We start from the raw sequence: 24423 nt of genomic DNA, 5'->3' as shown, positions 1-24423 counted from the left end.
GTTTCTAACAAGGACGCAGAGTGGATGAACTGCAGGATATGCTGCTGATGGATATCACACAGTGACACGCTACAGCCGAGAACACGCCGGCTATGGAGAGCTCCACCCGGACCCATCTGCAGGAAACCAGCATCAGTCACATGCGGGTCACAATACAGAGACTGAACAGGGGGCACATTTATATGGCAGTCATACTGTTCCCCTTAAGAAGTGACACACACTGCAGGATCTGCGACGACTGGGATACACTGAACCAAAAGCTTTTTTACAGACAGAAAATCATCCTTTCCCCTTTAAATGAATGCTGCTGGTCATCTGCAGGATCCTGAAACAAACAGCCCTGCAGAGAACATAGGTCATCAATATAAATAAAGGGGACATGCCCTTTAACCCTATCCTCAGGATGGGTCATCAATATCAGATCGGGGGAGATCTGACTCCTGGCACCCCCACCGATCAGCTGTATGACGAGAAGGACGCACTCGTACGTGAACAGGAAGGAGCCGTCCCACAGAAGTGAATGGGACGGCTTAGTTGTAATTATGCTGCTTGCCGCTGCGATTGGGACGGCGAGCGGGTAAACAGTAAAGAGATGGCAGCGCTCATACGAGCATGGCCTTCTCTTCGAATAAACGATTGTCGGGCTCCTGCTGAAGTGTGGATAAGTCATCAATATAAATAAAACGGACAATCCCTTTAATTGGTCTGTTCCATTTTTAGTTGGGGAAGTTCTGAGGACTCAGCCAAGGGGCGGGGCTTAACAACCCTACTGCAGAGAGGGCAGAGGGGGAGGATCCTGCTGCAGCCAGTGGCCTTACTGCCAGACAAGACAGTGAGGAGGGAGGACATGGCTGAACTCCTGGACACTTTTTTATATATTCCCACTTTAGGCTAAATTAGTGTTCATGTGAACGGAAGTGAAACGAATTGACTTTGATCCAAATTTCAGGAAAAATTAGTTTCGCCACAATCCGAATTTTCCTTTAATTTTAATGAATCTTTTTTTCCTAATATGGTGGCTACACGTGTTACAAAGTGAAAGTAAGAGCCTGCGATCGATATGACCCATTATACCGTGCAGCCAATCACAATCAGCAGAGCCATCCCCTGTGATGTCACCGCCTGGGGTCAAATAACTCCTTGTATTAGGGTTAGAACCAGATGGGCCGAACTTCCTGGATGGATCAAACTGGCAGCTTGGATTATTGCCATACAGGAGGAGTGTCGTTGGTTATTGGAATGAACCACACAAATAAGGCTTTCACACTGGCGTTTTGGCTTTCCGTTTCTGAGATCCGTTCGGGGCTCTCACAAGCGGTCCAAAACGGATCAGTTTTGCCCTTAATTGCATTCTGAATGGAAAAGGATCCGCTCAGAATGCATCAGTTTGGCTCCGTTCCGTCACCATTCCGCTTTGGAGGCGGCCTGCAGCGTTTTGCTGTCCGCTTGACGAAACTGAGCCAAACGGATCCGTCCTGACACACAATGTAAGTCAATGGGGACGGATCGGTTTTCTCTGGCACAATAGAAAACGGATCAGTCTCCCATGACTTTCAATAGAGCTCATGACGGGATCCGTTACATTGTTACAGATAATACAAACGGATCCGTTCAGGACGGATGAATGCAGGCGTATTATTGTAACTGATCAGTTTTTGCAGATCCATGACGGATCCGTCCAAAGTGTGAAAGCAGCCCAACTCCACCAACTCGACCCAAATTCATCGTAGCTAATAGGTTCTTTTAGTCAGTGTTTTGCATCAGTATTTGATCAGAATTTCTAGGCCAAAAGCATGCCTCCACCACCGAGATTGGGCCACCAAGTGGGATGCATATGTTAGGCAGAGTGGCCTGGGGTATACCAGATTTTATCATGATTCATGACAAATTAATTCGGAATATACCGAATTTCTTGAAGAACTTCGAATCGTCCGAGATCGCATTGTGCTATTTTTTCGTCAGTAAATAGGATGCCCTGTGATTGCCTTGGATTCTACTCAAGTCTATGGTACCTGCCTTTTTCTGGTACAAACCTCTGCATTAAGTGAATGACTAAAATTCTGTCTGATGCCATAAATAACCAAAAAATCCCCAGTCCAACCTCACTTAAAAGGGGTTGTCCCATTAGAACTACGTATCCGCTATCCACAGGATAGGAGATGGGTCTGGTCAGCAGTGTCTGACAGTGGGGCCCCTGCCAAGCAGGAGAATGGGGGGCCTGTGTCCCCCTGTTTGAACGGACTGGTGGACACACATGCAGCCGTCGCTCCATGTAACTCTATGGGACTGCCGAGCATTTAGAGCTGACACACATATCCGCTCCATTCAATGGGGGAGCACAGCCCCTGGTCTGTGACTGGCAGGGTCACAGTGGTCAGACCCCTGCCGATCACTCACCCCCTATCCTGTGGAGTAGGAGATGTGTTGTCCCTATGGGATAACCCCTCATTATGCATTTCAGAAGTATTGGAGTAAAATGGTTGCATATCACATGGACCCAGAGATAACATGAGCTGCTTGCAAGATAGGCTCCTAGGCGCTGCGGAGCATCTTGGTGAAAAAAAAAAACAAAAAAAACAGTGTCCTGTCCATGTCACAAGGAGCATATGGACCGCTAGAACAGCTGTGCAGAGCCTCAAACAGCACCCCATAGCACAGCCTCCAGGAGCCTTGTGAATGTGACCTGAAGGGGATGTGTGCCATATTGGAGGTCACAGTCATCCCTGAATTCACACACTGAGTACAGTTAGTCTTGAACACCCACACAGTGATGACTTTAGTCAGACAGAAGTGAATGGCTCAGCCCGGTTCTCTGTGGACTACATTCAGCCCGGGAGCCGCCCTTCTCTGCCATTACGCAGCGTGGCAGCCTGCCAGCGCTCAGCGCCAAGTAACTATGAAGGTGATGGGAGGAAGGACTGATATCAGAGCGGCCGGGAGCGAGGTACTATTATTAGTGGTCAGTGCTGCCAGTTGCAAGGTCCTAGATTATAACGTGTTAAAAGGCACGGAAAACATAAAATCCCTTTAATCTGGTATCCAAAAATCCAGCACAGGTCTGTAAAAGGATGCGGTATAGCAGATTGTGAAGGTTCACTGCCACTACAGTTTTATACCACTTTACATAAGTGTCTGGTAAACCAGAAAACATAGTCTAGTCCTTTGTGGTTCTATGGATGCCAGATTAAAGAGTTTTACAGTTTACAGATATAGTCCTTAAAAGGCTATTCCAGCAACCATATAGATGATAAATGCCAAATCGTGGAAGTCCCCAGAATAGGAGACCCCTGGCCCTCCTGCTCAAGACCACGGGTAGAAGGTGCTGGCATGGGGTGTTGGTTTGAGCAAGTCATCCATCCACTTCATTCTGACTAAGACAAATGAGCGCTGGCTACCTTACACGTTATTAGGGTGGGAGATACGAGACGGGGGTCCCCACAACAAAGAGTTGCTCTTCCCCGACAGACCCTGTATGTCCATGCTTTCAGATGGAGCGTGCACATTCCTTGGAGGAACTGCAAAAGGTCCAGGACCTCGGCCCCGACCACAAGGAGTTGGGGGGGGGGGTGAGGGGGGATACAGGAGACGGGCACTGATTTTTTAACTTACAGCTTTTCGCCGGTCTACTTCTTTGCTCGGTTCATCAACATAAGAAATACAAAGTCGATCTCCGGACGCCATCACGGAAGAAGACAGAATCTTTACTCTGATGATGCTTTTCTATCTGTGGAGAGAAGAGGCAGAGTTACAACATGGAAGAGGTGCGGGGTGGACAGCGAGGATCCTTCACACACAGGAGGTGATGTGTTACAGCGCTGGAAGGGAAGAAGAGGAGGTTAATGGCCTACTTAGGAGCATGCAGCAATCCTGCACAGAACACACAGGTGTTACAGACATGGCGGAAAGGAAGAGGTTAAGCTCTGCTTAAAGTTGTAGGGTGTCTATGTGTGCGGACTAGTTTTGGGGTCATACGGACTCTTGTGTAGGGTGGTGTGGACCTTACATCACAAACAGCTTGGCTGATTACTGTAGGTGAGCTCCCCCTAGTGGTGGCTGCAGGCAGACCGTAGATCACGTAAAGCTATGGTCCATGGGGATTGGGAGTTCTGTATCAGGGGAAAAAGGAGCTGTACCCCAATACGGATACATATATTATGAATTTAGTCAGCACATAATTTGCTGACACAAAAACGAGACGATGACACACTTCAATAAATACAGATTCATAAATCCTTAAACCTGCAGAGATAACAGTATAATGTATTGTATTCACACAGGCCATCATTAGAATGCAAATAAAACAGAATAGGATCCGGAAGCAGCCACCGTCCTCCTTGCCGACAGTTTTCCCGACACTCAAAATGTACTGGCTAACAGTCCATTACAGTCAAGGCTGGACTTTATTGCCCTGGTGATTGCATACTGAGCCTTTCATTGAGGTTTTGCATCAATGGGCGCTTCCTCCCCCTGCACATGCAGACTAATGAGAGCAGACAGGATCGCTACTGACATACAACCCTCCGTAGTACAGCGACCCTGCTGTAACCCAACTCCAGCGACTATCTGTAATGCAACACCTCAGAGTGGTAAGTAATGGGCTGCCAGACAAATAACTACTGAGGCGCAGCGCCAGAGGAACGGCTCATTAGTTCATTAAAAGTTATAGGGAGGGCCAAAGAAAAAAAAAAAAAGAAAAAAAAAAAGAAGTAGGCACACGTTATATAAAAGTCAACATAGCCGCCCAAAAAAAAAAAAAAAAAAAAAAAAAAAGTCACCCTGGCCTCAGTCTTGACTAATGCCTCCCAACCTAGCAGGCCAAGAGAAATGGAAAACAACATATAAAAAATGGCTCCTTGGAATTTCTTGCTCTACGTCACAAGCAGCATGAAAACACAGCCCCACATCAAGAGGACGTTACGGGTCGGTCAGTACATCGGGAGTCACAATGTAACGTCTGTACAGATTTAATTGGATTCCATTAGAAATAAATAGGGACCAGGATATTCTTCAAATTATCCCAATTACCTATACTGGAGAGTAAGGATGACAGTTAAAGCTAAAAACAGGCAGTATGGCTCCACCCCTCGGCTGGACACAAGACCTAACAGCAGGACACCAGCAATACTCCGAACCTCCCTTTGGATCAATCAACTACCAGAAAGCATTGGGGCCTGGAGCTCATGCACTATATGGCACCACACAGCGTGGCAAATGCACACATGTCCATTATTATTGGCAGGATTCATCCACACTCCAGTCATTCAAAACCTCTGCTTGCTGTCAGTTCAAGGCTTCAGATTATTGCTGCTGCACAGACCATTAGGACCTTAGGGTTGTTAACTTTTTCTTACACCGATACACTCTAAACGTCTCACGTTTTACTCACAGCAAGCCGAGATCTCAGAAATGAGGGACAGAATTTGACATGAGCTGTGTGCAGGCCTAGGTATTCCCAATAGGATGTGCCGTCACCATAATTTGTGGGGGATCTAACTTCTGACACCGCCACCCATCTAGAGAACGAAGGGGACGCAGCACTGAATCAGAACTGCATCCCTGTCTTTCTCAGGACTGGTGGAGATCCTAGAAGTCGGAAGGTCGGAGCCCCACTAATCATAAAGTCATGGCATATCCTGATGATACAGGGCATCACTGTACGCGTTGGGAATACTCCTTTAAGCACGCTCCTCTTTAGTACTCCACACCACATGCAATGCATCCAGTGACCAGGAAACATGCATCAGGTTGCATTAAGGACCCCCATTCACATGCATCCAACCAGCAGGTTGCAGTTAGACAGCAATGACAGTTCTGATTTTCTGATACAGAGCTCCAAAACCCCATCATCTCACACAGCCATAGAGTTGCATAATAAAATATTGTCTTCCTGCAGCCACCACTAGAGGGAGCTCACAATACAGGTCCCTCCATAGAACCCCGCAATAAATCCGTCCGTACTGAGGATTTGGAGCTCTGTATTAGAACAGCTGAGCACCAACTCTTAGAAATTAATGAATCTGCAGAATACACGACCTCAAGAAAAACTCGATGTTAACCATTGTTCACACAGCACACATTTAAGGTTTAGTTTGCACACCACATCTAATGCAACAACCAGTCTTTTACCCTTAGTCGACGCTCGAAGAATAGGCCGTGCTTGTGCCATTTCTGTGGAACAATTAGCAGAAAATGTCAGAATTTGTATCTTTTCAGCTAAACAATCCGACGATGTTCATTTCTTACATCTCACTTTTTGGGGTAAAGAAAGGATCTGATGGGTAAAAGCTAAAATTTGCAAATTGTATTGCTGTGTATACTTGAAATGGAATAAAACTGGGGATCACAAGGACTTGGGTATTGTAATTCCTAGTAAACCAAGCAGCAGTGCTCAATATCAAGCAGCAGCTGCAAAAGCAAATACAACTTAGGATGTATTTATTAATTACCCCTCTATAATCAGATGGGGGAGGGGAACTCAGGATCAGCTTAAAGGGCTTCTGTCACCCCGCAAAAGTCATTTTTTTTTTTTTGGATAGTTACATTCCTTATAGCGCGATATAGGAGAATATAATGGTATTACTTACTTTCATGCGGCCGTTTCTTTAGAAAACAAAGTTTTATAATATTAAATCCGGTCTCTACCAGCAAGTAGGGGCGTCTACTTGCTGGTAGCCGCAGCAGAAAACCGACCCCCAGTCGCCGTGTTGATTGACAGGGCCAGCCGTGATCTCCTCCTCCGGCCGGCCCTGTCAGTATTTCAAAAATCGCGCGCCTCTGTTCAATCGGCGCAGGCGCTCTGAGATGAGGAGGCTCGTCTCCTCAGAACTCCCTCAGTGCGCCTGCGCCGATGACATCACCGAAAGAGAAGACGTCATCAGCGCAGGCGCACTGAGGGAGTGCTGAGGAGGCGAGCCTCCTCATCTCAGAGCGCCTGCGCCGAATGAACAGAGGCGCGCTATTTTTTAAATACTGACAGGGCCGGCCGGAGGAGATCGCGGCTGGCCCTGTCAATCAACACGGCGAGGGGGCGGTTTTCTGCTGCGGCTACCAGCAAGTAGACGCCCTACTTGCTGGTAGAGACCGGATTTACATATTATAAAACTTCGTTTTCTAAAGAAACGGCCGCATGAAAGTAAGTAAGACTATTATATTCTCCTATATCGCCCTATAAGGAATCTAACTATCCAAAAAAAAAATAATGACTTTTGCGGGGTGACAGAAGCCCTTTAAAACCTAATGCAGAAGAATGACCATTTCAGAGATTGGCATTTAAAACAAAACTGAAGCAATGTATAATGCCCAACGCAGGGGGCATGATACGGGGGTCTTGAAATTGAATCCACAGGTCAAGTGCTGCCCCCTCAGGCATAATACATATACCTTGGAAGACCTACTGATAAACCAAATGCACCACAAAAGGAGAATTTACGGCACCTCACTTGGAGAGGCTTAAAGGGTTTCTGTCACCCCAATTTTCGCTATTAAACAGGCTGACATTTTAGATGTGAAAATGTCACCTGAATTTAACGCTGCATTTCTTTTAAGTATGCCCCTGTTTTCGTGTAATTTGAACTTTTATTATATGCAAATGAGCCTCTAGGAGCAGGGGGGGGGGGGGTTGCACCTGCTCCTAGAGGCTCCGTTTGGCCACCTCATTTCCACGCCCTTCTGTCTTGATTGACAGGGCCAGGCCAGCGTTGGTTCTCCTGATGGCTTTCTCACTGCGCCTGTAATTAAAATTTCTAATTACACGAAAACGGGGGCATACTTAAATAAAAGAAATGCAGAGTTAAATTCAGGTGACATTTTCACATCTATAATGTCAGCCTGTTTAATAGCGAAAATTGGGGTGACAGAAACCCTTTAAAGGCAACCCGTCATCAACTTTATGCTGCCCATACTAACGGCAGCATAAAGTAGAGACAGGCGAGTTGATTTCAGTGGTCTGTCATTTAAAAGTAAGGCCCCTTGCAGACGAGCGTTCCTCCCGCAGCGAGTCCGCATCGCAGCACCCGTCCTGACCTCCCAGCACTGAGGGATTCACATAGCATTATATAGATTTAGGATGCTATGTAACCCTTACAGTTCTGGAATGTATTGGATAACACTGGCAGCATTATGCCAGTGTTACCCAATACATTCCAGAACTTTAAGGATTACACAGCATCATAAATCAATATAATGCTATGTGACCCCCGGCAGTGCTGGGAGGTCAGGACGGGAGCTGCGTTGCGGACTCACTGCGGGAGGAACGCTCGTCTGCAAGGGGCATAAGTGGTTGCTGAGAACCAACATCACAATCATTGCAGACTGGGCCTGGAAAAGAGTCACGGCCTCCTGAGAAGAGTCCTGGTTATTCATAAACTCTTGCTCTCCTGCCCACCTGCTGATGACTGACCGGCTTCTACCTAGTTTTCTCCCTTTGTCTCTAGGAGAGAACTGCCAATCATCAGCAGATGGTCGGAGAGCAGGAGATTATGGATAACCAGGACTCTTCTCCGGCCTGGGATGCAAGGATTATGATGCTGGTTCTCGGCAATCACTTACTTTTAGCTCACGAGTGACACAGCGCTGAGATCAGCATTTCGATCACTAATTTCTGCTGCCCTCAGTGAGATCAGCATAAAGTTGATGACGGGTTCCCTTTAAAGGGAAAGGGGCGTGGCTGCAGTTGGTCATCATAGATCTGTGTGTAGACATGTCCTTGAAGCTTCACCATAAGAGCAGACACTAGACATGTGTTCCCGCCTGGTCCTTCCTGGCCATCAGGGACTTCAGCACAAGGACCTAGTCCACGTACAAGTAGTTACAAGTGCGGACGTCACTGAGAGCAGCGGAGACCTGGAGGAGGATTTTGAAATTCCTAAAATACTTGTTCTGCAAGAGGAAGGGGTTGAATGAGTAATAATCCAGGAATCTACTTTTAGAAAACCCCAGTGATGTCCCAAAAACAGAAAGAATGTGTCCTAAGGCCGACTCATCCACTACTCACGGGTTTCACTGCTGACAAAGCTCTTCTCTGATCTCCAATTTGTGGATTTCCAGTGGTTGACAACTACAACTCCCATCATGCCAGTCCATTTTTTCCTTCTTAACCACACGTGTGTGCTTTTAGATGCCTGTTTTGGCATAGGTATAACTAGCAGAGTAGCAGGCACTATGGGGCCAGCAGCTAATAGGGCCCATTTCCACCCAGGCATAAGGTGCAGTCAGTGGTGCCAGGAGACATTGAAAATGTAATATGACCCCATTCTATGTTTTACTATGGACCCTCATGATTACTTCTGCTGTTTGGATTATCCCTTCTGTGTGGCATTACTACAATTTTGTGTGCTGCGACATCACTGCGTGCCCTATCCCTGTGCTGCGACATCACTGCGTGCCCTATCCCTGTGCTGCGACATCACTGCGTGCCCTATCCCGCACATCACTGCGTGCCCTATCCCTGTGCTGCGACATCACTGCGTGCCCTATCCCTGTGCTGCGACATCACTGCGTGCCCTATCCCTGTGCTGCGACATCACTGCGTGCCCTATCCCTGTGCTGCGACATCACTGCGTGCCCTATCCCTGTGCTGCGACATCACTGCGTGCCCTATCCTGCGACATCACTGCGTGCCCTATCCCTGTGCTGCGACATCACTGCGTGCCCTATCCCTGTGCTGCGACATCACTGCGTGCCCTATCCCTGTGCTGCGACATCACTGCGTGCCCTATCCCTGTGCTGCGACATCACTGCGTGCACTATCCCTGTGCTGCGACATCACTGCGTGCACTATCCCTGTGCTGCGACATCACTGCGTGCACTATCCCTGTGCTGGCGACATCACTGCGTGCACTATCCCTGTGCTGCGACATCACTGCGTGCACTATCCCTGTGCTGCGACATCACTGCGTGCACTATCCCTGTGCTGCGACATCACTGCGTGCACTATCCCTGTGCTGCGACATCACTGCGTGCACTATCCCTGTACTGCGACATCCCTGCGTGCACTATCCCTGAAATCTTGGTGGAATGGGGCCACATTCCAGGTTTTGCTATGGGGCCCCATGGCTGCTTGTTACACCCATGTGCTTTAGTCATTATCCTGCTGTAGGATTCATTTTGTTGCCTCAAACCTAGTTTCTTACACTTTTCTGATCATTCTGTCACACGTTTAAGGCCTCTAGCGCAGCAGCCCCACCATATCATGGCTCCTCCACCAGGTACACTGGTTGGTAGGTAGGCAGGCTCGCTTTTCTTTATCGCTTGATTTCCTGGTCTACAAACATTCTGCTGGCATCGGCCAAAAAGCTCTTGTCGGGTTTCATCTGCCTAGAGGTCATTTTGCCAGAGGGATCATGGTTTGTCCGTGTAACTTTTAGTAAAGTTCTGTCGCTTTTTCTTTAAAGGGGTTACCCAGGAAAAGATATTTATGACTTATCCTCAGGATTGGTCATCAGTATTGGATCTGAGGGGCTGCAACACCCGCCAATCAGCTGTTAGACGAGGCCTTGAGCGCCGCAGCCTCTTCCAAGGCCAGTGACATTACTGTACATCAGTGACGTGGGTGAGTTGCAGCTCAGTCCCATTCAAGTCAAGGGGGCTGAGCTGCAGTGCCAAGCACTGCCACTATACGATGCACGGCGCTGTCCTTTGAAAGCTGCTGGGAGCCTGCATCGCACACCGGAGCTCCAGCGAGCACAGCAGATCCCCGAGCTGATCGGGGTGGTACCGGGACACGGACCCCCACCGATGTAATAATGAGGACCTATCGCCAGGATACGTTATCATTATCTTTTCCAGAATAACCCCTTTAAGTGGTGGGGTCATCCTTGGCTTTCACCCTTAGAGCCCTGCTTTGTTCAGGGTGTGGTGTATCGCACAGGATGAAATCACTCCCGATGTCTCCAGCTCAGTCTGAAAGTCTTTGGATGTTGTGTGTTAAAAGTCTCGGAAAACCGCTTAATCACAGATTAGTCTGGTTTGACAAACTCAGGCCCCTTTCACACTAGCGGCAAGGAACACTGGCAGACGGATCCGTTGCATCCGTGCTGCCACTAGTGCGTGCGCGCCCCCGGACTACCGCTCCGGCCCCGTTGACTATAATGGGGCGGGCCGGAGTTCCAGCGGCAGCGCATGCAGAGAGGCGGACGGAATAAAACTACGACATGACGTAGTTTTATTCCGGCCACCTCTCGGTATGCGCTGCCGCCGGAACAGCCTGCCGGAGTTTCTTGCCGCTAGTGTGAAACTAGCCTAAACAGAGGCTCCATTAACTGTGTCCTGCATTGTTTTCAATGTTGTATCTTTTTTCCTGCCAAGTTTTTATTTTGTTACCTTGTGACTTGTACTAATATATATATATATATATATATTCTCCAAGTGGTTATTGTTGACCACAACTGTACATTGATGGTACGGGAAGTAGAGAAGCAGCCACAGACCGATACAGATAACACTCATTTCCGAAGTCCCATGGTGGAGGGAAGAGATATACTGGTGCAGGGACGGAGGAACACGCACAAAACCACAGAACCAGGGACAAGAGGAGATATAGATATATTTCTATCTATATCTATATATATACACACACACACACACACACACACACACACACACAAACATATACACATACATACACACATGAAACTCAAAAAATTAGAAAAAGTTCATTTATTTCAGTGATGCAACTTAAAAGGTGAAACTAACATATGAGACTCATTACAGGCAAAGCGAGATATTTCAAGCCTTTGTTATAATTTTGATTATTATGGCTTACAGCTTATGAAACCCCAAAGTCTCAACTTTGAGGTCCCCTTTGCTTAGGGGGCTATGGATTAATTAGCTGACTAGTGTGACACCTTGAGCCGAGAATATTGAACCTTTTCACAAAATGCAAATTTTAAGCTGCATTGAAATAAATTAACCTTTTCTAATTTTTCGAGTTTCATGTGTATGTGTATATATATTTTATACACATACATACCATACATACTCGACTTTGGTCAATCACTACTGCTTCGTAGGGTCTCTTAACAAACTGATCACAAAGTGTGCCCTACCAATCAGCTGCAATTTGTGCGCCATTTCCCTTCAGTGCCCCTACAGGTAAGGTGGAGTATTGCACAATGCCTATTCACATCAATGAGATTTCTGTGTAATGCAGGATAGGTCCTCCAGAGCGAAAGGTGCTTGCGGTAACCGCTCTCCACTCTGGCCAAGACATAAGGACACTCTCCATTAAGGGTCCATTCACACGTCCGTAATTTGGGTCCGCATTCGTTCCGCAATTTGCGGACCCATTCACTTTCAATGGGGCTGAAACGGATGCAAATCCACATTTCCTGGATCCGCATCCGTTTTTTCGGGATCCGCAATTTCGTTCCTGGAAAAAAATAGAACATGTCCTATTCTTGTCCGCAATTGCGGACCAGAAAAGGCATTTTCTATTATAGTGTCTGATGTGCGGATCCGCAAATTGCGGATCGCACATTGCAGGTGTCAGTGTTTTGCGGATCCGCAAAACACTTACGGACGTGTGAATGGACCCTTAGGGTGTGTTCACACGGCATTATTTTTCCACATGAATCCACATAAAACCACTGAGTGCATCCCATTGATTTAAATGAGAATCTGATCTGCACAGCAAGTAAAAAAAAAAGAAAAAAAAAAAACCATGATGGCTGGATACATGCCTATTATCCCATTGAACGGGCATAAATCCACATTTGGATCGGCAGCATTTTCCACAGCAAATCCAAGGCAGAAATTTGAAGTATCTTAATGACTGCCCGTCGTTTTAGTAATAAACTTATTCTGGAGCATGTTCTCTTAGAACGCGGCATACAATTTTTCTTCATTTGAGCAGTTACTAAACAAGACATGTCAGGAGACGGAACAATGTCGGAAGACAAAGGGGTCCAGCAGACACTTCTGCCCTTCATTTTACCAGCACCCAGACACCTTATAAGAAAGTGTTAGGGCTCTTTCACACGAGCGGATGCCGTGCGGGTAAACCGCTGCGTGAAAGAGCCAAGCCCCATTCTGGACAGCAGAGACATGGAGCAGTAACACGATTGATGATGTTCTTTGCCTCTCGGTGACCTTTTTACTACAAAATCACGGTGACAACTTTATCTCACTGTGATTTTGTAGTAAAAAGATCACAGAGAGGCACGGAGCATTATCAATCGTGTTACTGCTCCGTGTCTCTGCTGTCCAGAACGGGGCTTGGCTCTTTCATGCAGCGGTTTACCCGCACGGCGTCCGCTCGTGTGAAATAGCCCTTACACTATAAGGATACTGATACACAACAGACGAAAATTACGTAAAATGGCTATATGTTGCGTTTGATGTATGTATTGTTGAGGTTGGATGCTTTAGTCTGCTTTTTGTGGCGACGTCTAATCACCTGATAGTCTACTCGTCTTGAGGCTAAGGTGTGCGGGCAGTTTACAGACGTGGATCAGCAAAAACGCTTCCGTCATGATAATACAATCCTCTGCATCCGTTATGAACAGATCCGGTTGTATTATGTCTTCTACAGCCATGACGTATCCATCAGGATAATCATTAAAAGTCAATGAGGGACGGATCCGTTTTCTATTGCGTCCGAGAAATCGGATCCGTCCCCATTGACTTACATTGTGTGTCATGACGGATCTGTCTTGCCCTGCACCACATCGCGGACAGAAAAATGCTGGTTGCAGCGTTATTCTGTCCGCGATGTGGACGCGACCAAGCGGAACAGACAGCATTTTGGTGCATTCCGTTTGGTTCAGTTTTGTCCCCATTGACAATGAATGGGGACAAAATGGAAGAGTTCTCTCCCCGATATTAAGATCCTATGTCGGATCTCAATAGCGGAAAGGGAAAGCGCGGATGTGAAAGTAGCCTAAATGTGGTTTAGTATCAAACAAAGGAGTTAATACGTAAAATGCAAACACGACGACACTACACCACAAACCAGCACAGCCCGCAATCCTTCACCAAATGCCAAAAACACATTCCAGTAGCACCCGCCATATTCTGATCATGGAGTCCATAAGGGCTAAAAGCAGAATCTGACGTCAAAATATCCTAAAGGGGTTTATAGTAACAGAATAAGCTATAAATATATGATGGGGGGTCCCCTAAATATCAGAGGACTGGGGGCCTGCGCCAGTATTTTTCCATCACCTTTTTCTTCATTAGATCCATAGATTCTGGGAAAGTTGGGTGAACATCAATACGGCCTCCATAGGGGATGCTGGAGCAGAAATATAGGTCAGGTTAGGAATGGAAGGTGTTCTTGGCACCACTAGACGCTAAATGCTGCCCCCAGCTACACACCGGACATGCACGGGGCTGCAGCCGCTTACCCTCTGAGGACTGGTGATGAGGAACGTACTCTCTGTGCTGCTGAGGCCCTGAGAGTGGCATCATGGGAAAAATATATAATGCGGTTAGTAATGGTGAATAAAAAAATATAAATTATATATAGCAGGTGCATTCGGCATAAAAACAGAGGATGAGGATCTGATGGATTCGTTACAGTGAATTGTCTGATTTCCCATTACTCAGTCTCTTGGTAGAACGGACCTTAAAGGGGTATCTGATAAAGCGATGGCATGTCACAAAGATCACTTCATGTTCGATGGGGTCCTAGAGGTCAGACCCCCACCGATCATAAAGTGATCCTGGCAATATATAAATTCATAGGATGAGAACACCCCTTTAAAAAAGGTATATGGCTTGTAACCAAAAGTTCTGCAACAGATCAGTATTGTTTCCAGATCTCTTCTTGCAGTCACTGAATGGGAATATCCATTGCTTGCTTCCAGAGGCCAAGAATCAATCGTGGTCATGTGATCGTCACATGACCAGGACAGATTCTAACCAATGAATATCCTCATTCAGTGACAGCAAGTAGAGATCATGAAACAATATCAATACTAATTAGAAACAAAACATATTAGAACTTTTCAGCACACAAGGAATACGCTATACCAAGAGGCTGCGTCCTTTGCTGTCAGTGAATTGCTTACATTCATATGCTACAAGAGTCAGGCCTCTTGCACACAAACGTTTTTTTTCTTTCCGTTTACGTTCCTTTTTTGCGTTTCGTATACGGAACCATTCATTTCAATGGATCTGCAAAAAAACTAAACAAAAACGGAAGGTACTCCATATGCTTTCCGCTTCCGTATTTCCGTTCAAAGATAGAACATGTCCTATTACTGTCCGCATAATGGACAAGGATAGTACTGTTCTATTAGGGGCCAGCTGTTCCGTAAAAAACGGAATGCACACAGACGTCATCCCTATTTTTACGGATCAGTTTTATGCGGACCGCAAAATACTGAAAAAGCCATACGGTTGTGTGCAAGACGCCTCAGTCAGTGGCACAAACCGCTCCTGATAGTTTGTTACTTCTGTCAGTGCAAGTAAGGCCTCATGCACACGGCGGATCCGCAAAACACGGATGGAGTCTGTGTGCGTATTGCAATTTGCGGAGCGGCACGGACAGCAATTTATATAACTGCCTATTCTTGCCCACAAAACGGACAAGAATAGGACATGTTATTTTTTTTGCAGACCACGGAACGGAGCAACGGATGCGGACAGCACACAGAGTGCTGTCCACATCTTTTTCAGCCCCATTGAAGTGAATGAGTCCGCATCCAAGCCGCAAAAACTGCGGCTCGGATGCGGACCAAAACAATGGTTGTGTGCATGAGGCCTAAGTCCGAGTTCACATCTTGGATATAAATTTAGTTTTTCTATTTCATCACAGGAACACAGAGATGGAATGTAAGCCACAAGAGAAGTGTCATGTGATGGAACCCCCGCCTCACGATGGGGTAGGTCATCTTCTATCATGGTGTTTAATAAGGTGGATGTAGAAGTCTGTACTGCTCAGACTAGATGCAGCTGTAACAAACCCTCAGCTGTAAGATTAGGTCTGTACATGGTTCTAAGACTATTTAAAACTTTTCTTTCACTGACAGCAAACAGAGACCTTGAAATTTGTGAAGCATTAAAACACAATATATTAGAACCACTAACCTTTCATTTTACATTGATTGAAGGGGTATTCCCATCTGGGAATTGATGGCATATAACTTGGAAATCCCATTAATGTCCCAATTACGGGTGCCAGTCGTGGAACCCGCACCAATCTCCAGAACGGGACCTCGTGCACTCTCCTTTACTTTGGAGGCTCTGGACAGGAGTGGGTCCCAGAGGTGAATCCTGCACCTATCTGACATACACTAGTGATATGCCATCAATGTCCCAGATGGTCCACCCCTTTAAACTTCATTCACATAAAATGGAGCAATCACATGCACAATTCACAGACTGCAGATCTGCTGCAGAAAAGTTTGCATCTGTATGAGGTTTGCAAAAATTCCTGCACCAGTTGCAGAAACATTCACATCTATGGAAGAGACTTTCAGTCTCGGCCAATTCGGCAACAGATCTGCTGTGTGTGAATATAACCGGAGACATGAACCAGCAGCAAGCATGCTCCGTAAGTGGATTAGGTGGGGAAGATTCTGGCATGCACAATGCATTAGGATAAAAATCTGGAAGCCTGGAAGATACTGGGAGACTTCTCCTATAAGGCTATTTTCACATCTGTGTTAATTCACGTTTTTAGATCCAGCAGAGGATCTCAAAACCAGAATTAAACCGATCCGTGCCATTTAATACATCTGGATGCATCCATTTTGGCCGGATCTGGTTGTATCAAATCAAAATTGAACCAACCGGATCCAGATCAGTTTTTCTTTTCATGCCGGATCCAGTTTGTTCCGTTTCACAAGAGGGACACAAAAGCGCGCAAAACGCAACGGATGCATACTTAAAGGGGTTATCCAATCCCATAAAAAGCCGCCCCCCATATGACCAGGCCCCTCACAATGAATATACTTACCCAGCTCTTGGTCCCCGCTACCTGCGCCAGTGCTTCTCCCCGTGCGAGGAAGAAAACTGGCAGGCGGGGACTAGCCTCCCTAGCGTCACCCATGATGCTAGGGAGGCTCCCCCTCCCCCGACACCGCCTGCTCCCCTCCCCCCCCCCCTGATGTTTTCATCCTCGCACGGGGAGAACCAGCAGCAGTGGTGGTGCAGGTAGTGGGGACCAGGAGCGGCGCAGGGAGTCAGGTAAGTATACTCAGTGGGGGGGGGCCTGGCATATTGGGGGGCTTTTTATAGGATTGAATAACCCCTTTAAGCATCCTGAACATTTTTGTCCCCATTGACAATGAATGGGAACAAAACTGAACCGTTTAATTCTAGTTTGGAGATCCTCTGCCGGATCTCAAAACCTGAATTCAAAACGCAGGTGTGAAAAGTAGCCTAATGTAAACTAACAGACTCATCACAACAGCATCAAATCATTTAGTGCTGCAAGCAATCATCTGGGGTATAGGAGGAACGTTGACAGAATTGCAATGGACTGTCGGTGCAGATTCTCCGACATTTACAATACATGTGGATTTCAGCATATAGTTAAAAAAAAAATAATCAGAAAAATCAGCAAGAAATGTCTAACAGCAGTGTGCACGGAGGTTGTAGAGAGGCCAATGGAGTCCGTGGCTGCCTTAAAGTGTGAAGAATCACATCCAGGCGAGATCCATCTTGATTCCACTGCGCCCACAATGGTCACACAAAGCCTCTGGTTTTAAAAAGAGGAAGGTACCTGTAAATAAATCTGTTTACACCTATGATTATACGTGTGGTTTCCCAGATTTTTCCTGCATTAGAGTTAGGAGGAGTATTTAGAAGGATAGGGTATGATGGTCAATGGTGGCCGCCCAATGGTCAAGACTAGGTAGCCAGGTGCCATTAGATCAGTGAACTTCAGCCTGTGGCTCCTTCACTGTTGTAGGGCTGTCAGGGCCATCTGGAAGGTGTAGGTTTGCAGCAGTCGGGGAGTCATTGACTGGAGAGTACTGCATTACACGGTAAAGCAAGTCACACACAGACGTGTGACGGGACCGGCAGACAGGGCTCCGCTCTTCTATACAATTGTTTGGCTGACCTCTGGCGCCACCCATCTCTAGGGTAATATACTGCACAGGCCAAAGCCCCAGTTCCTTGTTGTTTCTTTGAACAGAGGAAAGCCAGGAAGTCCCCAAGAAATGGTCAACGGATCCTGTCCAAAGGGGTGAAAAGGATCTAAAGTCTACAGCGAGGTTTATACAGTCAGCGAGCGTCCTGACCCGCAAGCCGATCGATTAGTAGTAAAGGACTTTAGGGTTATTTCCAAATCAGCGTCTCGTGGACACTGCACAAACAGCCACTTAGGCTGGGTTCAGACCTGAGCGTTTTACAGCGCGTTCCTACGCGCTGTAAAACGCTCAACAGGCAAAAACCAATGTTTCCCTATGGGCATGGTTCTCACCTGAGCGTTTTACAGCGCGTACGAACTCGCTGTAAAACGCCCTACGCCTCAAGAAGTACAGGAGCTTCTTTGGGGCATATTGTCGCGCGTTCCCGCCCATAGACTTCAGCGGGAACGCGCCTAAATGGGCGTTTGCTTGTTTCCGCCCATTAAAAACGCCCCGATAAAAACGCCTGTAAAAAGCGCATATCGAATACGCTCAGGTCTGAACCCAACCCTATGGTCAATATTTGCACATACTTTATTTTTTAGTGCGATCCTATTAAAGGTGCTCATCACATTAACCCTTCCACAGCCAGCACTACAGATGCATATACAAACAGCAGGCAGTGCAGGTGGTAATGCAGAACGTCCCTGGATCGGATATCACCGATTGGCATTTTCATAAACCTTTGATAGATCTGTGGTTACAGGACGCAGTTAAAAAGCATTGCTAAGCAGTCTGCGGAGCTTTCAGGGAAGGCAATGGCTGCGGCTAAAACGTCAATGTACAGAGCAGATCCAGAGGTCATTTCAGGGAGGGGAGTGTTTTATGAAGAACTTACATCTTTAAAACCATTTCATATTATATCAATGTATAGAAAAAGGGATATCACTGTACTGATCCGGAGTTACATACATCCTGTATTATACTCCAGAGCTGCACTCACTATTCTGCTGGCTGCAGTCACTGTGTACATACATTACTTATCCTGTACTGATCCTGAGTTACATCCTGTATTATACTCCAGAGCTGCACTCACTATTCTGCTGGTGGAGTCACTGTGTACATACATTACTTATCCTGTACTGATCCTGAGTTACATCCTGTATTCTACTCCAGAGCTGCACTCACTATTCTGCTGGTGGAGTCACTGTGTACATACATTACTTATCCTGTACTGATCCTGAGTTACATCCTGTATTATACTCCAGAGCTGCACTCACTATTCTGCTGGTGGAGTCACTGTGTACATACATTACTTATCCTGTACTGACCCTGAGTTACATCCTGTATTATACGCCAGAGCTGCGCTCACTATTCTGCTGGTGCAGTCACTGTGTACATACATTACTTATCCTGTACTGATCCTGAGTTACATCCTGTATTCTACTCCAGAGCTGCACTCACTATTCTGCTGGTGGAGTCACTGTGTACATACATTACTTATCCTGTACTGATCCTGAGTTACATCCTGTATTATACTCCAGAGCTGCACTCACTATTCTGCTGGTGGAGTCACTGTGTACATACATTACTTATCCTGTACTGATCCTGAGTTACATCCTGTATTATACTCCAGAGCTGCACTCACTATTCTGCTGGTGCAGTCACTGTGTACATACATTACTTATCCTGTACTGACCCTGAGTTACATCCTGTATTATACGCCAGAGCTGCACTCACTATTCTGCTGGTGCAGTCACTGTGTACATACATTACTTATCCTGTACTGATCCTGAGTTACATCCTGTATTCTACTCCAGAGCTGCACTCACTATTCTGCTGGTGGAGTCACTGTATAATACATTACATATTAACTTGTTTGATAGATTCATTCCTTATGTAGGCTGATCTGTATAGGTGGACGAACCATAAAAAAATTGGAACAGATGGACATATATAAACTGTGTCTGGTGCAGACTTGACCCAGTGAGATGATACAGACACAATGGAGAATAATGGTCACTAAACATCAAAATCAAAGCACGACTTTTACCCACCTCCGAGTTACTTGGAATCTCTGAATCTGCATTGGAGTTGATTTCGTACAGAGGCCCATTGAGGTCTTCACCTAGAACAAGACACAGCGCAGAGGTCAGAAGCAGATTCACCTACACAATCCAGTGAGGTTTTCAGACATTTTGCTAATTTTTGATTTGAAGTCCAAAAATACATAAAAATACAAAGACTAAACATGACAAAAAAGACACAAGGAACAACAAACAATGGGAGATACCTCTCAAAAAGTGAATGAACAGAGCAAGTGATCAGACAGTTATACGGTAGCTTTTAACTTTCCACGTCCACAAAATATACTGACACACACACACACACACACAATGCAAACTGAAAATGGTTGACAAAAAGTAAGGCCTTGTTCACACCTCTGTTAGGAGATCCGGCGGCCTGCCAGATCCCCATGGACTGCAATGAGGTCTGGCGGTGATCCAGAAAACCGTTACATGCAACAGTTTCCTGTCCGGCTGACTGCCGGCGTTTGCGCTGGATCAGGCAGCTGACTCCTTAACGGAAGTGTGAACGTGGCTTTCCCATGGCATCTATGTTCGAGTATACTGTACTTGCAACAGAGGGACAATCTTGCAAACTGTACTGCAAATGGCTCCTGGAATGTGGCAGATTAAAGAAAGAAAATGGGAGATTTGCAATGCAGAGGGGTCGCCCGTTTTTTTTTTTTTTTTTGTGTGTCAAGGATACTATTAGAATGTAAAAAATAAATAAAATAACAATGATGCCCACCCACCTGAACCCTCTGTGCTCCAGCGTCACCGCTACTGCAGTGACGACATGCCACAAAACTGCTACAGTCAGCACAACAAAGCCTGGTGGGGGAGAATGGATCGGCTGTGCCGGGGCAGAGGGGGTCCAGGAGGGTAAATATATAGATTTATATATTTTTTTAATTCTAAAAGCCCCATTAGGGAAGCCGTGAGCTCTGGTGAAGGTAGTCGAGAGGCGATCTTTAACCTCTGCATTTTCTCGTCCCTAGAGGTCATACTCCGCAGGAGCCATCATGGGGACGTCCAGGGGAAAGACCATTTCATCTACCGCCCCTAATGTATAAGACAAGACACAGACGGCAATCAAAGCTTCACAGAAAACACACACGTCTCCCATAAGGGACACAGAAGACGGGTTAGTGGATGTTAGTACAATACCTGCCGAATCGGGAGTCTGGACATCGGTAAGCACAGAAATATCATCTTTAAACAAAAACAGTAAATTTAGGGGGAAGGTTAGAATTTTTAGCCACAAAAAGAGCAAAAATAAATAAATAAATAAAATTAAAAAAGCAGCTAATGATGGTTAGGCAAAGGCTACTTTCACACTTACGGCAGAGGATTCCGGCAGGCAGTTCCGTCTGACAAATGCATTGAAATACTGGATCCGTCTCTCCGGTGTCATCCAGAAAAACGGATCCGGTGTTTATTTTTTTCACACATTTAAAAAGGTCTGTGCATGCGCGGACCGGAAGAAAGGATCCGGCAATTTTAATACATTTTAATGGAAATGAATGCCAGATCCGGCATGTGTTCAGGATTTTTGTCATGAGAAAAATAAATAAAAATACAGCATGCTGCGGTATTTTCTCCGGCCAAAAAACGTAAGAGGGACTGAACTGATGCATCCTGATGCATACTGAACGCATTGCTTTCCATTCAGAATGCATTAGGATAAAACTGATCAGTTTTTTTTCCGGTATTGAGCCCCTAGAACGGAACTCAATACCGGAAAAGAAAAACGCTAGTGTGAAAGTAGCCTTAGGTTAGGCTTAGCAACAGAAGGCATGTCAGTGGGCGACAACGTGCTGTTTTACAGCGTATGGGAAGGGTCTCTGGTTTGAAGTTACTTTCCATGTTTTCTCAGATGGAGCACTGCCTGAAAAATAACCCTCCATACACTTGAATGAGAAACAGTAAGGACCCAAAAACATATCAAACTCCCTCCGTCCTCATTAAATAAACACGCGATCGGTTTATACGGGTCACATTCCTTCTGTTCTCGTCCTCATGGGATTTACTGTAAGTGTGCAGCAGATAAGTCGTCTGTGCAGAGATCCTGAATTTATAGACTTCATCACCGAGCAGAAGGATAAGAATACAGTCGCAGTGACCCCAGTTCCTGCACACATCACAATGTTATCTAACGAGCCCAGCAAGGCCATAAAGCGCACGTCTCAATGAGGTCTCTGCACTGCTCGAGCACGGTCTATTTCTGGAGTCTATTAGCCGCTCAATTACTGGAGCGCAGGCTTCTGGGAGGGGAAGACACCATTTTTTATGTCAGTTTTTGAAATGTTCCACGGTTTTTAAATGATTTGTGACTTATTTAGTAGTTTTTTTGTTTTGTTTTTTTAAATAGTGTGTTTTAGCGCATACATTTTTTGTGTTTTTTTTTTTCCTGCAAGCCATACTGGAAAGAAGTATGTATCCCTTCTGATAGATACATCCTAACCAAAAGAAAAAAGTGACAAGTGTTGTTTTCAAGCAACGGCAAAAAGCCAATGGATGTCAATGGATTCAAAACCTGCAAATCAGCCAAAAACAAGTCACAGTCCGAGCAAGCAGAGACGTTTGTACTGGATTTCATAATTCCCTTAGACTTGCAGATAACATCTGGAGGCATGTTAAAAAACCCACAAAAATAGAGAACAGAAAACGTGTGAAACCAGCCGAAAGGAGTGTTAGGCTACTTTCACACTGGCGTTTCTGGGTCCGCTTGTGAGATCCGTTTTAGGGCTCGCACAAGTGGCTCAGTTTAGCCCCAATGCATTCTGAATGGATAAGGATCCGTTCAGAATGCATCATTCCGCTCTGGAGGCTGCTTGCAGCGTTTTGGTGTCCGCCTGACGATGCGGAGCCAAACGGAGTCCTGACAATGTAAGTCAATGGGGACGGATCCGTTTTCACTAACACAATATTGTGCAATTGAAAACGGATCCGCCTCCCATTGACTTTCAGTGCAAGTCAAAACGGATCCGTTTGCATTATCATGCAATCTGAACGGATCCAATCGTTTGCATTATAGGTGCGGATCCGTCTGTGCAGATACAAGACGGATCCGCACCGAACGCAGGTGTGAAAGTAGCCTTCATTAGACATGACGGCTGTTGGAGACCACAGATGCCTACAATGAAAAGGGATGTAGTGCTCAGGTACAAGGTAAAGGGGCTATTTATTATCCAGAAGTATACCTAGATTAGGCGTATTTCTGGTGCAGATTGCAGCAGAATCTGCACTGTCATCCCCGCTCATGGCAGGTCTTAAAGTGGCCAAGTCGTGGGCGGGGAAGGATACGAGTCCGGCAGGCCCATCTCACTCATCAGTTTCTACACCGGTTTTAGGCAGAAGTTGTCTCACATTTAGAACTGGTGGTGGGTGCGCCAAAGTTATGGAGTGGCCGGCTCCTCTTCATCATAACTTTGATATAGGGGTTACTAAGACTAGTGTCTAAAATGCCGGTCCTAATAAATGACCCCCATAGTTTCCAATTTAGTACTGCACCAGAATGGTGTTGCTTTACAGAGTCACATGGGCCCTTCTTTTAGGCATTTGTAGGGGCCAGAGGTAGATCCAGATTCCTCGCACTGAAGACCCCTCTAACAGATTACAGCGGCTCAGGGCTGTTGTCTTCACGACTGGACACGAGTAGAATTCCGGCCACGTGAAATCTATTTTATTCTAGGTTCGTCTGTCAAAAATATCCCGGCTTCCTGGGAAAGTCACCTCAGAGAAAAGAGTGCATGCGCCTGGGGGACATATATAAAGGCTATAGGAAGGGGGCAGACCCATCTAAGGCGACTTTCACACATGCGTTTCACATATAAAGCAGAGGATCTCAAAACCGGGGCAAAATGCTTCCATTTTGTCCTTCTTTATTGTCAATGGGGACAACAGAACAAACCAGATCAGGATGCGTTCCGCTGCGGTTTGTTCAGTTTTTTGACCGCTGCGGTTTTGTGTCCGGTTTGTGAAACTGAACAAACTGAATCCGAGACTATTTTCAGTTTCGATTTAATACAACCGCATCCGAACGGAACAGATGCATCGGGATGTATTAAATCTAAATTAAGCATTTTGCTCGGGTTTTGAGATCTTCTTCCTTTACTCAGGACTTAGTTGAAGCCCCTTTGGCAGTGATCCCAGCCTCCAGTCTTCTTGGGGGATGAGGCCACAAGGTTTAAACCTGGATTTGGGTTAGGGTTTTCTTCCCTTCTTTGCAGATCCTCACACGCTCTATCAGGTTGTATGGGGGCCATTGGTGGACAGCCATCTTCAGGTCTCTCCAGAGATGTTCCATTGGGTTCAGGGCTCTGGCTGGGCCTCTC

General features: G+C 46.2%; 1 protein-coding gene across 1 annotated transcript in view; it reads right to left on the bottom strand.

Moving 5' to 3' along the window:
- ANO5 (anoctamin 5) overlaps positions 1-24423 on the bottom strand; it is a 74400-nt gene that overhangs the window by 26195 nt on the left and 23782 nt on the right. The window contains 4 exon segments of the mRNA XM_040409759.1: positions 3610-3667; positions 3669-3724; positions 14343-14390; positions 20078-20148. Coding sequence (XP_040265693.1) covers positions 3610-3667; positions 3669-3724; positions 14343-14390; positions 20078-20148 — 233 coding nt within the window.

The sequence above is a fragment of the Bufo bufo genome, chromosome 10 (assembly GCF_905171765.1).
Source record: "Bufo bufo chromosome 10, aBufBuf1.1, whole genome shotgun sequence".
NCBI lineage: Eukaryota > Metazoa > Chordata > Amphibia > Anura > Bufonidae > Bufo > Bufo bufo.
Note: the sequence above shows the minus strand (reverse complement) of the source record. Positions and strands in the feature narration are given on the sequence as shown.